At 36.4% G+C, this 18,257-nt stretch overlaps 1 protein-coding gene across 1 annotated transcript in view; it reads left to right on the top strand.

Annotated features, from left to right (window-relative positions):
* LOC116533348 overlaps positions 1-17,625 on the top strand; it is a 26,172-nt gene extending 8,547 nt beyond the window's left edge. Inside the window, exons 2-5 of the mRNA XM_032253091.1 lie at positions 2,902-2,948; positions 11,732-11,825; positions 13,275-13,368; positions 16,715-17,625. Coding sequence (XP_032108982.1) covers positions 2,902-2,948; positions 11,732-11,825; positions 13,275-13,368; positions 16,715-16,874 — 395 coding nt within the window. The 3' untranslated portion in view covers positions 16,875-17,625. The remainder of the gene's footprint in view (positions 1-2,901; positions 2,949-11,731; positions 11,826-13,274; positions 13,369-16,714) is intronic.
* The last annotated feature ends 632 nt before the right edge of the window (positions 17,626-18,257 follow it).

The raw sequence follows: 18,257 nt of genomic DNA, 5'->3' as shown, positions 1-18,257 counted from the left end.
ATACTCAAGAATATAATCCAGCAAAATGAAAAATGAATCCAAGGGGAAAAAGTGGGATTCAAGAAAGAGTAGTAAGCAAATAAACTAGTAAAATGAAAAATTAATTCTAAATGATTTATTGTAGGTCAACAGCAATTTAAATGTCTAATAATCATTAATAACTTTAATAGCAGTTAAAATTCTATCTGATTTCTGAAATCCATATGATATAGAAAACATATGGAAGCTTAACTGCTATTAAATAGTTAAAATTATTTAACTGGGAAGTGGTATGGGGAGAAAGAGAAGAGTAAGAACATATTAGGATCTTTGTCTAAGTTGAGACTGTAGATCCTGATTAAATAATGATAGAAAGATGCATATAAAATATCGCCCCAAATTTTTAAAGCAACAGCTCAAGAATAGAAATAGAATGCGTATTTTGAGACCACTAGAGGAAATAAAGGAATAAAGAATAAATTGATGGAATAGGATATGCCTTGCAAATGCTATTGAAAATGAAAGCAAGTGTAGCAATATTATGCAAAATAGAATTCAAGTCAAAAAAATCATTAAGTCAAAGAAAAAGTGATATTCCATATTGACATATAGTACAGTACACCAAGGACTGTACGGACTCTCTACAGACTCTCTATCTCCTGTTCTTTTGAACTACATTCGTAATGGCTCAATTATTGAACTTGCTAATTCACTCTTTAGCTATGTTTATGCTGATTATATTTTTAATTTCCAAGATTCATAATACTGCATATTCCAAACTTTTATTCACCTAACAACAGTTTTAAAATAGATGTATTAGGTAAATAAAAGATAAGAAGAATTTTAATATATAAAATCTTGTTATTTTCATATACTCCTCATTGTTTTTTTCTCTTAGCGGTTCTTGAAAAAGTTTTCCTTGCAGATAAACTTTATTTTTGTATTATAAATTTATTATAGTACCAATAAAAAGTTTTGTTTTGATATTTGGCATAATATATTTTGATGCCAGGCATTTGAAATTGTGATCCTTCATGGGAGAAGAGGATCATAGGTGGAACTTTATGGAATAGCAACATTTCAGACATTGGTAGAAGTGGAACTAGTTGAAGAAACTGAAAAAGAATAGCCAGAGATGTTCTAAGAGAACTAGGAGAAATGATGCAGAAGTCATGAAAAATGTAATCAAGAGCAAATAAGTAACCAGACAGAAAACATATAATCAAACCTCAGGGCTTTAGGGTGAAATAATCTGGTACCTGATAAAGCCATGGAAATAGCTAGAACCTCTTTCTTCAGGAATAGAACAGAAAAAAAGAGCCTACTGATTCATGTAGCACATAGGTCAGCTGTAACATCATTAGTTTTCCAATAAGGGCAAAAATGAGTATTAAAGAGATGACTGGTTATGTATACAAATGCTCCATCTAAACCTCTACTATGGAACCAGAGCAGGCCATTTACTGACATAATGTGTTGAGGAGGGAACTTCCTCTCTACAGTGCTCTTCACCAAAACTCATCCCCCTCTAATCTTGAGAAAAGCATCAGACACATCCTTGTTGAGGGGCAGTCTACAAAATATATGAAAGTACTGAGGATAGTAGTCCTCAAAACTGTCAAGGTCATGAAAAACAAGGCAAGAGTGAGACATTGTTTCAGGCAATGTGGTATTCTGGATGGGATCTTGGAACAGGAAAAGGACATTAGTGTAAAGACTGGCGAAATCCTGATAAAATCTGGAGTGTAGTTAAAAGTCATGTGCCAGTGTTAGTTTCTTACTTTCAATAAATGTACCATGGTAGTGTAAGGTATTAGCAATAGGGGAACTGGGTGAAGGATATACAGGAACTCCCTGTAGACTCTTCACAATTTTTCTGTACATCTGAAATTATTCCAAAATAAAAACTTTAGTTTACAGAAAAGCTGTGGGAAGCACGTAGGGCTCGGAGAACAGTGGCCAAGTCATGTGTCCTCTGTTTCCCTGCTTCTGCCTCCCAAAAGGAGCCTGAGGCCAGCTGTTCTTCACACAGCTGAGGCAGCAGAATCTTTCCCATTCACCTTGCCTTTTCTTTCACTCAACTTTCCCATGGATATTTCAAGGATACTTTCAGCTAGGAGGAGGGAACATTCAATAGGATTGAATTTGAAAGCTGAACTGTAAAATTTTTTCCCCAGCCCAATCAGATCTGCATCCAATCAAACAATTTGAAATTAAATAGAAAGGTCTGACCTTTCCCACAGAGCCTATGAACTCTGTCCCCAAAATAATAGAGAGAGTGACTTTATTGTTGCTCTATCACAAAACAACTAGGACATTAATTCTAGACCCTTTGTTTAAGAAGATGCTGTAGTAATAAAATAAGCCATTGAAATTTTTTTCCAAATTCTGAGTTTTTATTCTAGAATTTTCAAATATAAATCATACTGTTTGTTTTTCCATAAAACAAGAGGAATAAAAATTCTCATTTTGGAGAAGTTTTGAAAGCTTTGTGGCAAAAACAGATGGGGAATTCCTTTTTTTTTTTTTTTTTTTTTTTAAATTCTTAAAGGGTTAATTAGTTAAGTAGGAATATCTTGGCAATACCATCCTGAATAACAACACATGATATTTTAAAATACAATGGTGTTGCCAATTTGTGTTTCCTTACTGTGTTTTGGGGTTGTTTTTTTAGAACTTGGCTCATAAAAGTTGTATGATGCCATTTCATATTTTTCCAAGAAATAGGAGAAAAGATTAAGAAGATTTATATAGTACAGGTGGAAGAAATGTCTAGATACACGAAAATAATGAAGTAAAATGCTGGAGTATGGATGAATATGGCTTAAAACAGAAATGACTAAATGAAATGCACTTTTACATAAAATTGAGCAATAAAAAGTATTTGAATTTATTTTTGTATTTAATATTTTTTTCTTGTAGGATGTGCTATAAAGAAGAGTTGTCAGTTGTGCACAAAAGATAAGAAAGTAAGTTAACTTTCTTATGAGGAAATTGCTCTGGGAACGTTATAAAGTCACAATTTACAGCTGTCATTTAAAAGATATGCTAAACTTTGTTTTACACAATTTTTATAACAGGAATGTCTCATAACAGTTATTAAGATCTATTTATGCATTTCAAACCATTCTTTGAGGATCTAGAAATAAACAATGGAGATAACTGAGTACAAACATGTACTTCCTTCTGGAAAAATATACTTCAAAAAGAAAATAATTCTTTGCTTGAAAAAATTATACTGAAATTTTGGGATAATTTTTTGTAAGTAAAGGAAAAGATGTATCTTTTGAGATGTGGTGACAATTTCCTTCCCACTTCTATTTCCTAAAGACTAGAAAGAATGACATACCAGTCCTTAACCACAGTGTAGCTAAAGCCCTCTTCTTTGATGATTAAATGTCTGAAATCATTGCTCTTCATTTCAGATTTGGAAGAAAGCAGAAATGCTTTAAGTTATGAGAGAAATGACCACCTTGTGTCACAGACAGGCTTGCAGCAACCCTCATAAAAATCACTGTAGTCTAACTTGTATCGGATAATTGACAACACTAAAAACAGTAGCTTGAAATCACTACTTAGAAAAGGGCACACTCTACAGTTGGTATCACTCATAGTGTTCTGGATATACACCCTCTGCCCTGTCTTATCTCCCTCTAAGAAGATAAATGTCTATCACTCGTCTACTTTAATGAGGACCTGGGCTTGTGGCTCGTGGAATTTTCCACCCAATTCGTACTACCATTGCCTTACATGCTTTCCACAGCCGGCGATGACCCAGACATACTCTGTCTCAGTGTCCTGCCTTCCTCAACCCTGTGTAGTAAGACATCACTTCTGTGGCATCCCTGAACCCTGCACAATCTACACTGGCGTTTGTATTCTCACTCCCTTACACCGTACCTACTCTTTGGCTTCAAGAAGACAAGACCATCCTCCAGTCCTTTAACACTCTTTTTTTCCCTTCAGTTTATTGGCCATCTCCTATGGACTGTATTCCCTCCTATGAATTCTCTTGGATGTTCGCCTGAATGCAATATTCTTCCAGTTTTTGTTGTTGTTAAATGTTTTATAATGGAAGTTTTCAAATATACCATCGAAGAAAGCAATATGATAAAACTTTATACCCCCAAGAGCCATCTCGGCCAACCTTTTTCTAATGTATGCTCTTCCTCATGAAATGGATTATTTTGAAGCAAATGATGATATGGATACTGTATCATTTTATTTAAAATATTTAAGCATATGTCTTTAATCAACATTTTACTTTAAAATATTACAAGTTCATTCATGATCATACCTAAAAGTTAACAACTTCTTAATATTATCAGACACCGAGAAAATAATAAATTTGTCTTGTTGAGTCATTTTTGTTTGTTTGAATCACCTTCATACATTGCAGTTGGCTGATATATATCATAAGTATGTTTGAATCTATATGTTCCTTCTTGTTTTTTTTTTTCTTTTTTTTTTTTTTTTTTTTTTTTTTTTTTTTTTTGAGACGGAGTTTCGCTCTTGTTACTCAGGCTGGAGTGCAATGGCACGATCTCGGCTCACCGCAACCTCCGTCTCCTGGGTTCAGGCAATTCTCCTGCCTCAGCCTCCTGAGTAGCTGGGATTACAGGCATGTGCCACCATGCCCAGCTAATTTTTTGTATTTTTAGTAGAGACGGGGTTTCACCATGTTGACCAGGATGGTCTCGATCTCTTGACCTCGTGATCCACCCGCCTCAGCCTCCCAAAGTGCTGGGATTACAGGCTTGAGCCACCGCGCCCGGCTTGTTTTTTTTTTTCTTTTTTGAAACTTATTTGTTGGAGAAACTAGATTGTCCTCTCTGCTTTCTCATAGTCTGGATTTTGCTGGTCACATCCCAATGATGCACTTTTTTATCATGTTCCCCTTTTTCCCTGTTCTTGTGTACTTATAAACTGATAATTAGATATAAAGGCTTTATCAGATTCTGTTTAATTTTTTGGTAGGAATGCTTCATGCTGAGAGGCCCTTGGAGGCAGATAAGGTTTATTGTCTAGCATTTGGTGATGTTAGCAACCAGCAGTATTTCTTACCTAGATCTATTACTTCCCTGAGAGTTGTAAAAACTACGTCTACTTTAATGGCTTTGTCCTCTTTTTTTAAAATTTTATTTTTTGTGGATACATAGTAGGTGTACATATTTATGGGGCACGTGAGATGTTTTGATACAGGCATGCAATGCATACGTCCTTTTTTTTTTTTTTGAGACGGAGTTTCGCTCTTGTTACCCAGGCTGGAGTGCAATGGCGCGATCTCGGCTCACCGCAACCTCCGCCTCCTGGGTTCAGGCAATTCTCCTGCCCCAGCATCCTGAGTCGCTGGGATTACAGGCACGCGCCACCATGCCCAGCTAATTTTTTGTATTTTTAGTAGAGACAGGGTTTCATCATGTTGACCAGGATGGTCTCGATCTCTTGACCTTGTGATCCACCCGCCTCGGCCTCCCACAGTGCTGGGATTACAGGCTTGAGCCACCGCGCCCGGCCTACGTCCTCTTTTTTTTTTTTTAACTGCTCTGGATCCATGTTCCACAGCTCTGATTGGTTTTGTCCTTTGGTTTATATTTTCCTTTGCTGTGCATTACTAGCTGATTGCGCTTGAGCATATTTCATCAACATCTGCATTAGTACAACTACAAAGTCAAAACTTCTGATCTCACCTGAGCCCAAATATTACCCATCCTTGCTTTTGGTTAGCAACATTGCCTAAAATTTCCCACAGCAGCAATTCCCTCATCCCATCAATATCAACAGATGTAATTATCTCCAATTTTATGGAAAAAATTGACGCCTTACATATAAACGTCATTCCCCAACTGATAACATTGCTGTCATTTTCATCCAACATTACTTACTCTTATTCTTCCTTTTAGAGGAAGAATACCTCCTCCACTTCCCCGTACCTCTCTTTCAGACTTGAACATGTACATTTTTGAATTGTAACTCATATTATTTGAATTGTTTTTATGTTCACCTTTTCCTTGTTCTCAGCTCCTTGTGGACAGAGTCCACGTTTTATTCATCTTTGCATATCTAACACCTCACACCTTTCCCACACATGGCAAGCATTCAATAACTATTGAATTAACTCTTGACGCATTCAAAGAAGGGTAAATTAATTCACTGTACTCTATAATGAAACAAGGTAGAGAATTTAAATTTGTTTTTAAATATCAGTCATTATGAAAACCCTGGGAGTATGTGTATTTGAGTGTAATTTAAAAAATATTTCCAATACCTCATAGAAATGAACTAAGAGATAATTCCACATGGTCAACATAGAATTAGGGTGTTATCCTTTGGAAAAAGATCCCCTGTTCTCCCAGAAGTTGGAAGGTTGCAAAGCTCTTAGTGGTAGTTTCCGCCACCTCTTATAATCCCAGAGAAAGTGCCAGAGTTTGTAAGATGTTAACTCATGAAGCAACCAAGAATATTTGAGCTCTTTTTAGACTAAAAAGAGGATGAACAGATGTCTTGTATATTGTGCTACTTTATGCCCATTTCTCCATTGATCCGGAGAAAATATATACTAGCTCCTTTTCATTTCCCAAAATATTCCAATTTGGATGATAAATGATATGCTTATTCTTCTTAACTGAAAGGGAATCTTCCTTAGATTCTATTTGAAACATTTCCTTGTGATTTCATAGTATAGGACTAACCTTCCTAGAGTTAGAAAGCATTCTTACCAAAAACTCAGTCATAAAAATCACATTTACAACTCCCCATACGCACACAACTCATAAACATGGTATATGAAAAACATATTGTATTTTTGTTGATATTTTCTATTAGAAATAAAATTTTAAAAACCAGGCTAACTAAAAAAGGTGGAGCATCTCGTTATCTGTGATTTCATTGCCATTCAAAGTCATTTTGCATCCCCGTTGAATCCTTGGAACCAAAGTTCTCAATTATGGTGTCACAATGGTGAGACTTGTCATAAGCACATTTTTTGCTTTTTGCTAATGAGCATCGTAAGACTGGCTTTTGCAACTGACTTAAACACATAAAATATTGGAATAGATTCTAGGTTTTCTCCATAATCACATCTTTCTTACTAATTGTGACCTGATATAGATGGTTGGTTGAGACAAAAAGGAGTCAAGTTATAGCAAGCCCAGTAGGATTTGTTGAATCTGCCACAGCCTACCTTATCTATTGTACAGTTCATAGGAAATTATGATTGCTCATATGCTTGTAAAATGCATTTATAAATGTCATTTCTTACAACCCACAAAGAGATGCCCACTTTGATATTTATTTTTCTGAAAAATTGTGTGTGTGTGTGTTTGTGTGTGTGTGTGTGTTAGGGTATGGAGTTGGGGATAGTGGAAGCTAATGGATCCAAATCTGGATATTCCAGTGAACATGTGGATATCACCTGTTGGGAGTCCTTCTGCTGGAAAAAAATATACGGACAACCAATGTCGTGGATTATTTCCCATGACAACTATTCCCAGCACTTTACCGCTGTTGGCGTGATCCTCCTTTCAGGGTCTGACTTTCCTTGAGAATTTTAAGACCATCTGGCAGGTTCAGGTTTCCTTATTTTTCATCTGAACCAATTCAGTATCTTTTCTCTAACATTGACCTTCCCCTTGAGAAGTCTATTCTCATTTCTGAGGTGAATCCCTTAGTGCTCACCTCTATGTATGTGTCATACTCGGAAACGCATGCACATTCACAAACTCAAAACCTTTCTCATTACCTTGTTCCCTCTATGACAAATCCAGCCTGTTTCTGTGCATTGGCTTCCTTCTGAGTTCAGACAAAATGGAAAAAACAAACAAATCCAAATCTTCTCTTTGTTTCTTTCTAGAAGCTGAAGTACTTATTTTGTGCTTATTTTACCATTGCTTCTGTGTCACACAGTGTGATTTAATCCTTAGCAACCTGATTTAGAGGTTGCAAAAGATTCTAACCAAATGCAACAACCTTTCAAATTAACCACTCATTCCTTTTGGAAACTTGCTCCTTCCTTGGTGATCTTGGCTTTATACAGGACTTGTTTCTTCCCTCATCATTTTGTTTCCTTTACCAATTCCTCTTCTTTATTTTCCTAAATGAGGGAATTTCTTCACACTTCCTTGTGCCACCTCTTCCACAGTCCTGGTCTCTACCACAACCTGAATATAAAGAAATTCCAAATTCACATCCTTAAACCTAATGACCCCCAATAGTGATGCTTACAGCTGCTTGATTGGCATTTCTTTCTGGATAGTTTTTTTTTTTTTTTTTTTTTTAATTCACATCATGCTCAAAATTTCTTTAACTAAATTTATAATTTTGCCTTCCCCAAAGAAGCTCATGTTCTTTACTTGTTTATTTCTGGTACCATTCTCTCATAATTTTAGAAATCATTGGCTTTTTGTTTCTTTTTTCCTCCATCGGCTCTCCATTCTTTTCTTTCACCTGGAACAATCCTAGATTTTCTACACATCCCATCCCCCAACCGCTGATATAATATTAAGCCATTTGATTTATACAACCTTAACCACTAAACATTATTATGTACCCTCCCACTTTCTGCATGTTTTAATTTTAATGATCTTTTTATCAAAATAGCAATTGTAATGTCCATATAAACTTAATAAAACAGTTCTACCCTAAAATGAGTACTATAATTTTCCCATGAAATAATACTAACCATCACCCTAAAGCCTTTTAGGTGGCTTCTCAGTTGTCACACTCCGAAGAGGCTGATGGCTTCATATTTATATGGGTTATTTTCCTTAACTACAAGAAAAAAAATCATGTAATTTGCCTTAAATTATACATTACCAATTTAGGAATTTTGAATATAGTATACTGTTCTTGGGGGCAATGTGAAGTTCTGGTCTTGGATAACTTTTTAGGTTTAGTTAAGGTATTAGTCACATATTTTTGTGGTAAGGGACAGAAACCAAACTCAAACCAATTTAATAAAAAGGGGAATTCATTGATTCACAATATTAGAAAGACCAGGTGTGGCCTTGCTTTCTTGCACAACTGAACCAAAAGATGTCCTTCGCATTTTCCTCTTTCCTTTCATCTCTCAGCTCTGCCTCCCTCTGGGAATTGATTTTATTTTCTCTTGTGGTAAAAAGACATTCTCCATACAGCTGGGCAAGAGGCTGGCTGCCAGATCTAACCCAATGTCTGTATACCACTGCAAAGAAGATTCTGATTGGCCCTATTGGGGTTTTTTGTCTGGTCCAGCATTGGTTACTGGACTACTGCCTTGGTCAAAAGACCATTCCAGTAGTAGGAACGGGGTAAAGCAAAATTTATTGGCAGCCACAGGACCACACAAGGTTTGGGGAAGAGGTCCTCAATAGATGAAGGCGTGATTACCAGAAAAAGAAGAATGGGGACACAAATAGCAGACAGATTTTAAAAATAAACGACTTCAGTCTACCATTTTTCACCCTTGACCTTTGAGGACAGGCATATTCTATTTTTCCCATCCCAGTATTTTTTAAAATGCTCCTGGCAAAACAATGCAACTAAATCTCAACTGCAACTGGACTTATTCAAAGTCACTATCAGTCACTGCCCCCAGCTCTAAGTCTGAAATCTCAGAGAGATATGCATTACTCTTGATTGTGTTTGAAAATGGCTCCAGGCACTCCTTTAAATCCGCTATATAATCTGTTAAACCAACTCCCAAAGACCCACTGTTCAATAGAAGAGATAAAGCAGGATTACAGCAGTAAAGGCTCCCATTTAGAAAGAAAGATAGTGGCCAATAATCCTATAGTATGTTCTGAGTCTGTACTACATTGTTGAGTTTCCTGGCTGGGCAGTGAGTTGTTGGTCGCCAGTCTAGCTGCTACCGAAGGAGTTTCTTTTCCATAGTTTTCTGAGTCCCCACCAGAGAGGCGTAGAAGAGATCGTCTCTTCTGGGGCCTGCACTTCTTTAGGAGTTTACCTGTGGTAGACTTGGTTACTGGGGCCTGGGAATCAGCTTAGCACTTAGGTGCATATATCTCTTAGCTGCAGGTTCAGATATTTTTCTGGCAATTCATTTCCCTTAAAGCCCTGCTAGATCTTGGACTTGATTCCCAGAGACTCTGAGTACTAATAACCAAGGCCAAAAGTCTCTGTGGGCTGTAATCTTTGAATCTAGACTTTGTCTTTGCAGTTCCAGTCCTTCAGCAACCGTCTGGGAAGACAAGACTCATTCGGTGAAAGTGGCTTCAATCTTAGATTTGCCTAAATGGGTTGACCTTCAGTCTTGGCCAATGTGAAACAAAAGCTGGCCTGTGATATAGCCTTGGTACTCAGGCAGTGTCTAAGGGGTGGTTCTTTACATTGGGGTGAATCATTACCTCAGCTGGTCCCAGGATATACAGCAAGAAGTGATCAGGTGGGGTCTGGGTTCAATCTTATAGGATTGGTTATCAGCACAGAACCAGGCTACTTAGATTAGAACCTAGGCTCCCCTATTTACTAGGTATCTGATCTTATGTAAGTCATTTAACTTCTCTGTGCCTTCTTGTTTGCTTCTATGAAGCGGACATAATAGTACCTAGCTCATGGGATTGTCATGAGTATGAAATGAGTGGATATATATAAAGGACTTAGAATAGTACCAGTCACATAGTAGGCCCTATGTAAGTGATAGCCATTTTTACCACTCTGTCCTCATTTTTTTTTTTTTTTTAACTCTTCCAGGCTCTTCTAGTCTTTTCTCCCATAATGTTTTTCACCTTTAGGCCTTGCTTACGGGACTTAGAATTCCATTTTTCTATTTCCACATGATTATCTGAGCACCAGTGAGCCATGTGGGAAGAGGGGTGAGGTAAGGCTTGTTGACAGCACTGGCTGGGCCACGTGTAACAGAGGAGCAATCCCAGAGGAAAGAGTGGGGAATGCAGGCAAGAGGAATGGAAAGAGTAATGGAAAGATTTTATTTTATTTTATTTTATTTTATTTTGAGACAGAATCTCGCTCTGTCGCCAGGCGCCAGGCTGGAGTGCAGTGGCTCAATCTCGGCTCACTGCAACCTCCGCCTGATGGAGAGATTTTAAAACTATTTACCGCAGTCCTTATTACAACTTTGTGAAATAATATCTTTGGTTTTGTTTCCTAATTGTAGAGTTTGAGAAAGGGATTCAGGTACATGTGATTTTTGGGTGACTACTCTTCAGCAAAATCCTATGGAGTGAGAGACTCAGGGAAGATAAGGGGAAAGAGCCAAGAAAAGATGAGCTCTTGGCTTAAGTCCGCTCTTGGCCTTAATCATGGGCAGCCCTTGGGCAAAAACAAAAAACAAAAACAAAAAAAAATTACACAGCAGAGTTCTCCCTGCCTCAGAGAGTTGTCCCTGCCTCGCAGAGTTGTCCCTGCCTCGCAGAGTTGTCCCTGCCTTGAGGTAACAATGCCCACTGTTTGGAACCCCATATCAGTCATTCGCTGGCCTGGGGAAATAGTAACCTCATGGGCTAGGTGGTCCCCATTCTTCATTCAAGAAGAGGGGAAGCTGTGAGCCATTGGCAGCCAAAACTCTTTGCAGCCAAGGTTTGGCTACATGGGCTTGACAAGGGAGATCTCAAGTCACCAATGGCATCTAGCACAAATAATAATAATAATTATTATTATTATAAGGATAATGGCTATTATATATTGAATAATGGCTACTATATATTGAATACTTATTGAATTATTACTGAAACCTTCCTGGGATTGTGGTTATTATACTTGGACAACACTTTTATTTTTCTCTTTCCAAATATAGTGTATTTGGTGTAGTGAAGAAAAGGCATGCAAAAAATATTGTTTTCCATATTTTGGGTGTCGATTCAGTTCTGTATATTGGTTAAACTGTAAAGGTGAGTTGTCGTTATTTAAATTTTTATGTTCTTTATTTCAGTCAACTTGCAAATGTTAGCAATTTGCAACATTTGAAGGATTGTAAAGTATTACATTTGCTTTACATATTAAAATATAGCAAGTCCAAACCACCATGGCACATGTATACCTATGTAACAAACCTGCACGTTCTGCATATGTATCCCAGAACTTTAAGTAAAATAAAAATAAAAACATAGCAAGTCCAGGGATGCTCATTAGTCTCACCTCCTAATATAAGCTTATTGGTTGTTTGCAGCAAATATTCATTCAAATTAAGTCAATGTTCATTCTGATTGGTAGATCCTTTGCCATACCAGTTGCTAACTATTTTAAATTTCCATTTCTAAAAATCTCTGGTGTATGATATCCGTAACTCACTTAAAGGATGTTTGTATTCTTATGCCACTTTAGGAATTCCAGAATTTTTAAATAAGCTAGTACTTGTCTGAGGATATATTGTGTCTAGATACATTGCTATAATTTATATTTTCTCAGCTAACGTATTCTACACTGAGAATTGCTATTCAGAATAATGATTCACTAGGACTGGACAAATATTAAGCATCAAAGAATCTTTAAGTTATACTCAAATGGTGGACTTTTAGTATGTTATACAGTACTGACCAAGGCAGAAAAACATACCACTACCATTTAAAAAGTTTTCTTAAAGAGTTGAAACAAAAAACTTTCTAGGTAAATCCTAGCTATATGAAAAACCCAATCTAGAACAACCAATTGTCTTCCTTTTTCCTTAATTGAGGTAAAAAGATACAAATTTTGCCCTCAAATCCCTGTTTCTTTCAGGTACTATCAGTTATATTTAAATCATATGTGTTTTTGCCTTATAAATTTACACTTTGTGTAACTAGTATGAACAGAAACTCTAGTCTCCAATTTTATGTTTGCCCTTCTAGTTTCATTTTACAACATACCAAGCTAATAAACTACATAGTGCTTACTGAGACAGGGGAAAAAAACTTCACAAGGGGTAGAAATATGCATTCGCAGCAAGCATTGGTTGTCTCTTTGGTAATGGACTGCTGAAATGCAAACAATAAACCATACCCTGCTATCTGTATGTATCTTTAGAGCTATAACAGCCTGAGGCATTTGTTCTTTTATCTATTAAGATAGTACCAGAAATGAGTTTAGAGGTAAAATAACGGAAAAAATAAGCCAGTAGCCTGGTAGTTTACCAATTTAAAAATAAATAAATCAAATGTTGCCTCCTCTAGCAACCCAGATTATTTTCAAATGTGATTGTTGTGTTAATGGTAGTTTTACTGGAATATGTAATGTATGTTATTTTATCGTTACTTTCAATAATCATTTGTTAAAGAATCACATTGCATATTAGAAAAGATGAAAATAGCAGGAATTACTGATGTTCTGTTAACTTAAAATGTATTTCTTTTTATACATTTCAGTTGACATGTTTGGAATCGTGATGCTTCTACTCATTGCAATATTAATTACAGCATTATTTTGGTTCTGCTGCGCCTATCAATTTTACATACAGGAGTATGTTCATTTTATCCTTAGTAAGAATGAACTTTGGGATATCATTGAAGAGAATGCTAAGCTAGTCATCAGGAAATGTTTTACCTTTTTATGTAATAAAAATATATCTACATGGTAAGGAAAAAATATCCAAAAAGTACAGAAAATTGTAAAATGAAAAAAAAAGTTTAACTTTCTCATCCCTCACCCCACCTCTAATACTTTCTTCACAGAAGCAATCCTTTTAGTATGGTTCTATTTTTAGTTCTTCTGTAGTTACCTCTATATATTTGATTTTGATGGGTATGTTTTCTTTTCATGATTTATTAACTTTAGATGTTATCTATTGACTCCCCATTATTAAAGCAGAAAAATTTATCTTGCACTATACACATTTTTTGTTATTTTGCTGTTAGTAGATATTATTATTGTATCATTTTAGGGTTGTTACTATTTTTTCTCATTATTTTTAGTTATTAGATATCAAGATTACTAATATTTCTCCTGCTGACTATCATTTTGACTTTGAGTAATCCATTTAATTCTTTGTTTCTATATCCCAATCCTTCTCCCATAAAAGATAAGAAAATTTGGATCCCAATACTTCCTTCCTCTATCTCCTAAACTCTATAAGCTTTCTCATTAATTTGACCTTGTCAAATATTTACATTCTGTTTTGTGGCTATAATTATATCTTGAAATGCTTACTCTATAATTTGAGTCTAAAATTTGTTAGCTACTAAAAATAACACACATTTATATATGATTATAAAAATATTGTTCACTAAAGAACCAAAGTGGAAGTAGGAAATATAATTCTATGCTGCTAACCTATATTGCTTGAAAAAGAATTATCAAGTGTCAAGATCAAATAGATTCTCTTTTCTTACTCTTTATTTCACAAAGTCATGCTATATTTCAGCTTACTTCATGTTACTTAATTGTGAGTTTCCTATACAGCTTTCGCATTTTCTAGAATTTTAAATTATCTTCATTATTTCTCATTAACAAAAACACATGTATCTTGAGTCCCACCACTGTGATCACTCATTTTTATATTTGCTAAAATATGTTCATTTTCTTCTTATAGACATTCTTCTTAAAGTCTTCTGACTTCCTGTTCTAACATGTAAAAATTAGTTTCTTTTTACTGCTCTGCTGAATTAGGAGAATTTTGGGGGTCTCATATTTTCCTCTTTTTAGGTTCATTTTTTCCTTTTGCTGGAGTACCTCAAGTAAATTTTTCAAAGGGATTTCACAGATTTGGAAAGTATTTGCATGGTCCATACATATCAACAAATTTGTTTTTTCTCCTTCATCCCAGTATGGTATTATTTTCTTTCTTCAGATTATACACTTTTTGTAGCAAATAACTGTAAATAAGATAGACAGGACCCCAAAATAAGATAAATTCACATTTATAGGTCCACTGGTAAGTAAAATGTGCTTATAAAAAGTTAAGGTAAGTCACCACAGTGCTTGCAGAAAAACAAAACAAAAGATAAGGGTTAGGCAATATTTTGCTTGCTTATTTAAGACCTCAACTTGGTCAAGAACTCTGTTTTTCTGGCTTAGAGATGGTCTTTTCCTTATTAGCATACAAAGACAAGTTAGGATAGAATGGAAGGTATTCCTTATTTTTTCCCTCTAAAACAAGTGTGCACATATACACATACACACATACAAATCAGAAAGAAGAACCAATAGGGCACATTACATATGTGGAAAGAGGCTGTTTTGTAATTTTTTTTCTTTTTTGTATTTTCTTCTTAGGATCCTGGCTCCTTGTCATTACTTTTTTATATAGTGCTTATGAATAAAGTGGCAAATTCTGCCCATAAGTGTAGGGGCCTGAGCAAATATCTATCAGTGAAGCTTCCTTTATCTGCATTTTTAATGAAAAACCCTGAAGGCTCTCTGCAAATATGGTCCAACAACTGTACTCAGTTCTAATTTAATTCTGTTGTATATCTACCAGCTCTTCTTTCTGAATTTCTTCTAGAAATCTTATAGACCTTGCTAATTCAATGAGCGCTGCATTCTATAGAGGAATTTATCTTAAGGACTTACTGCATTTCATAAACCAAAGATCCTGGTTAGGTTTTAGAAACATGACTTTTTCCTTTTTAAAAATATCCTAGAATGACCAATGAAATATCAAAATAGTTATAGGCACATTTGATCTAATATTATTCCACAATTATGATTATACAAATCAAAGCACATTAAAAAGTTCTAAATGTTAGAGAATACAAGTTTTCATTGTCCATGTACTCAATGCCTCCTTGATTCTTTTCTATTCTTTTAGTAAATATTTTTTGAGTATTTATTAACCACTAAGCAGTGTCATTGTCATAGGGATATAACAATAAGCAAGAAAGATTAGGCTGGGCGTGGTGGCTCATACCTATAATCTCAGCACTTTGAGAGACTGAGGCGGGCGGATCCCCTGAGGTTAGGAGTTCAAGACTAGCCTGGCCAACATGGTGAAACCCCATCTCTACTAAAAATACAAAACTTAACCAGGCATGGTAGCTACACCTCTGGTCCCAGCTACTCAGGAGGCTGAGGCAGGAGAATCGCTTGAATCTGGGAGGCAGAGGTTGCAGTGAGCCAAGATCACATCACTTCACTCTAGGCTGAGTGACAGAGTGAGACTCTGTCTAAAAAAAAAAAAAACCAAAAATCAAAAAGAGAAATATCAAATCCTTGCCTTCATGGAGCTTATAACTTACTAAGAGGACACAAACAAGTATACAAGCATTTGTTAATTCTATTGCTAGCTTATTGATATTATCAATTATATTCCATTTATTTTAATTGTTTTTCTTAATTAAATATTTTAATTCTCCTGGTGGAGGGATAAAATAAGAATTTAATAAAGCAATGGTAAAACATTACATAAGGCTGTGTGCTGAGGTTCATGCCTATAATCCCAGTACTTTAGGAGGCTGAAGTGGGTGGATCACTTGAGGCCAGGAGTTCAAGACCAGCCTGGCCAATATGGTGAAACCCCATCTGTATTAAAAATACAAAAATTAGCTGGATATGGTGGTAAGTGCCTATAATCCCAGCTACTCAGGTGGCTGAGGCACAAGAATTGCTTGAATCCAGGAGGTTCAGATTATACACTTTTTATAACAAGGAACTGTAGATAAGATAGACAGGACCCAAAAATAGGATAAGAGGTTGCAGTGAGCTGAGATCATGCCATTGCATTCCAGCCTGGGTGATAAGAGAGATTCTATCTCAAAAATAAATAATATTAAAAATTTTTAAATTGCATAAATGTAATCTAATGAAAAAACAATAGTTCCTATCACTTTTGCTATTCTGAAAATAAGCCTAATTCTAAATTCACTATCATTTTGAACAGAAATCGTGCATATTTTTATGCAAGACGAGAAGCAGGTCCTGTTCACAACTGGAATGCTACTGGCAAGTGTTTTCATTTATTTGATGGAATGTCCCAGACTCCTTCAGTAACAGTTTGTTCCCTTGTTCCAAACATCAAAATTAAAGTATAAGTAGGGTCCAGGCACAGTGACTCACACCTGTTATCTCAATACTTTGAAAGGCCAAGGTGGGAGGATTTGCTTGAGGCCAGGAATTTGAGGTTACGGTGAGCACCTTGCATTGCATGCATATTGCACCATCACATTCCAGCCTGGGCTACAGAAGGAGACCCTGTTTCTGAAAACAACAACAGCAAAAATAAAAGTATGGTAGGACTCATAACAACCTAGATTTCATTGTTCCCATTTCCATGATACATTTTGGTAACCTCAATAGCTAGACTCGGATTGGTAAAATCACAATACTGATAGAGAAGGGCTAAAATTTTTCAGCCCATTTGGGGATATTAATAGCTTCCCCAGCTACCCCAACTCCCACTCTACAAAAGCAACCAGACAAAAGATGACCTTTGTCTTCAGGAATTCTTGCAGGCTTTCCCAGATTAATTCATTTCATTTTACCTAGTTCCTTGGCTAACCTACTGTCTGCTCTTCTCAACTTGATTCTAAACTTTCCGTTAATTACAAGGCTTCCCCTTATCCAGGACTCAAATCTTGGCTTCTTTTGGCTGAACACCCACAATTCCTGAGCGAGCACTCCCAATCCTCTACCCAGGTCTGGATCCTGAAAGCCCACTGAAGTCAAAATCTTGATCCCCCTTTTCACTTAATTGGACTACAAAAAGTTTTACATCATAATAATATGACTGAGGAAAGGGTACTGCATAGTCCTTTATAATTACTGTCAAAAATAACTTTGTGGGCCGGGCGCGGTGGCTCAAGCCTGTAATCCCAGCACTTTGGGAGGCCGAGGCGGGTGGATCATGAGGTCAAGAGATCGAGACCCTCCTGGTCAACATGGTGAAACCCCGTCTTTACTAAAAAATACAAAGAATTAGCTGGGCATGGTGGCGCGTGCCTGTAATCCCAGCTACTCAGGAGGCTGAGGCAGGAGAATTGCCTGAACCCAGGAGGCAGAGGTTGCGGTGAGCCGAGATAGCGCCATTGCACTTCACCCTGGGTAACAAGAGTGAAACTCTGTCTCAAAAAAAAAATAATAATAACTTTGTGGGGTGGGGGGCTCCAGATTATTTTAGAGCTCTGAGCCGCAGAGACATCATGACAGGGAATGTAGAAAAGCCTGGGACCCATACTTGGAGGTTGCAAAATCTGGATGAGACGCCCAGTAAACCTTTTAGGGTAAGGATGAAATGATAAGCACATACACGCCGTATTGTCAACTCTTACACCTTGTTATATAGAAATTGTTTGGGTGATAATGGGATCATGAAATGTTTCAAGAGGCTATTTTAGGAGGGGAGTCAAACTATAGGGCAAATGCTGCTTCTTCCTAGGGTAGAAATCAAACCAGGGGCTGCAGAGAATAATGCTGCA

Source organism: Sapajus apella, unplaced genomic scaffold (assembly GCF_009761245.1).
Source record: "Sapajus apella isolate SASKATOON/1434 unplaced genomic scaffold, GSC_monkey_1.0 scaffold81, whole genome shotgun sequence".
NCBI classification, from domain to species: Eukaryota; Metazoa; Chordata; class Mammalia; order Primates; family Cebidae; genus Sapajus; species Sapajus apella.
The sequence above is the reverse complement of the archived record's forward strand: the minus strand, read 5'-3'. Positions and strand labels throughout refer to the sequence as shown.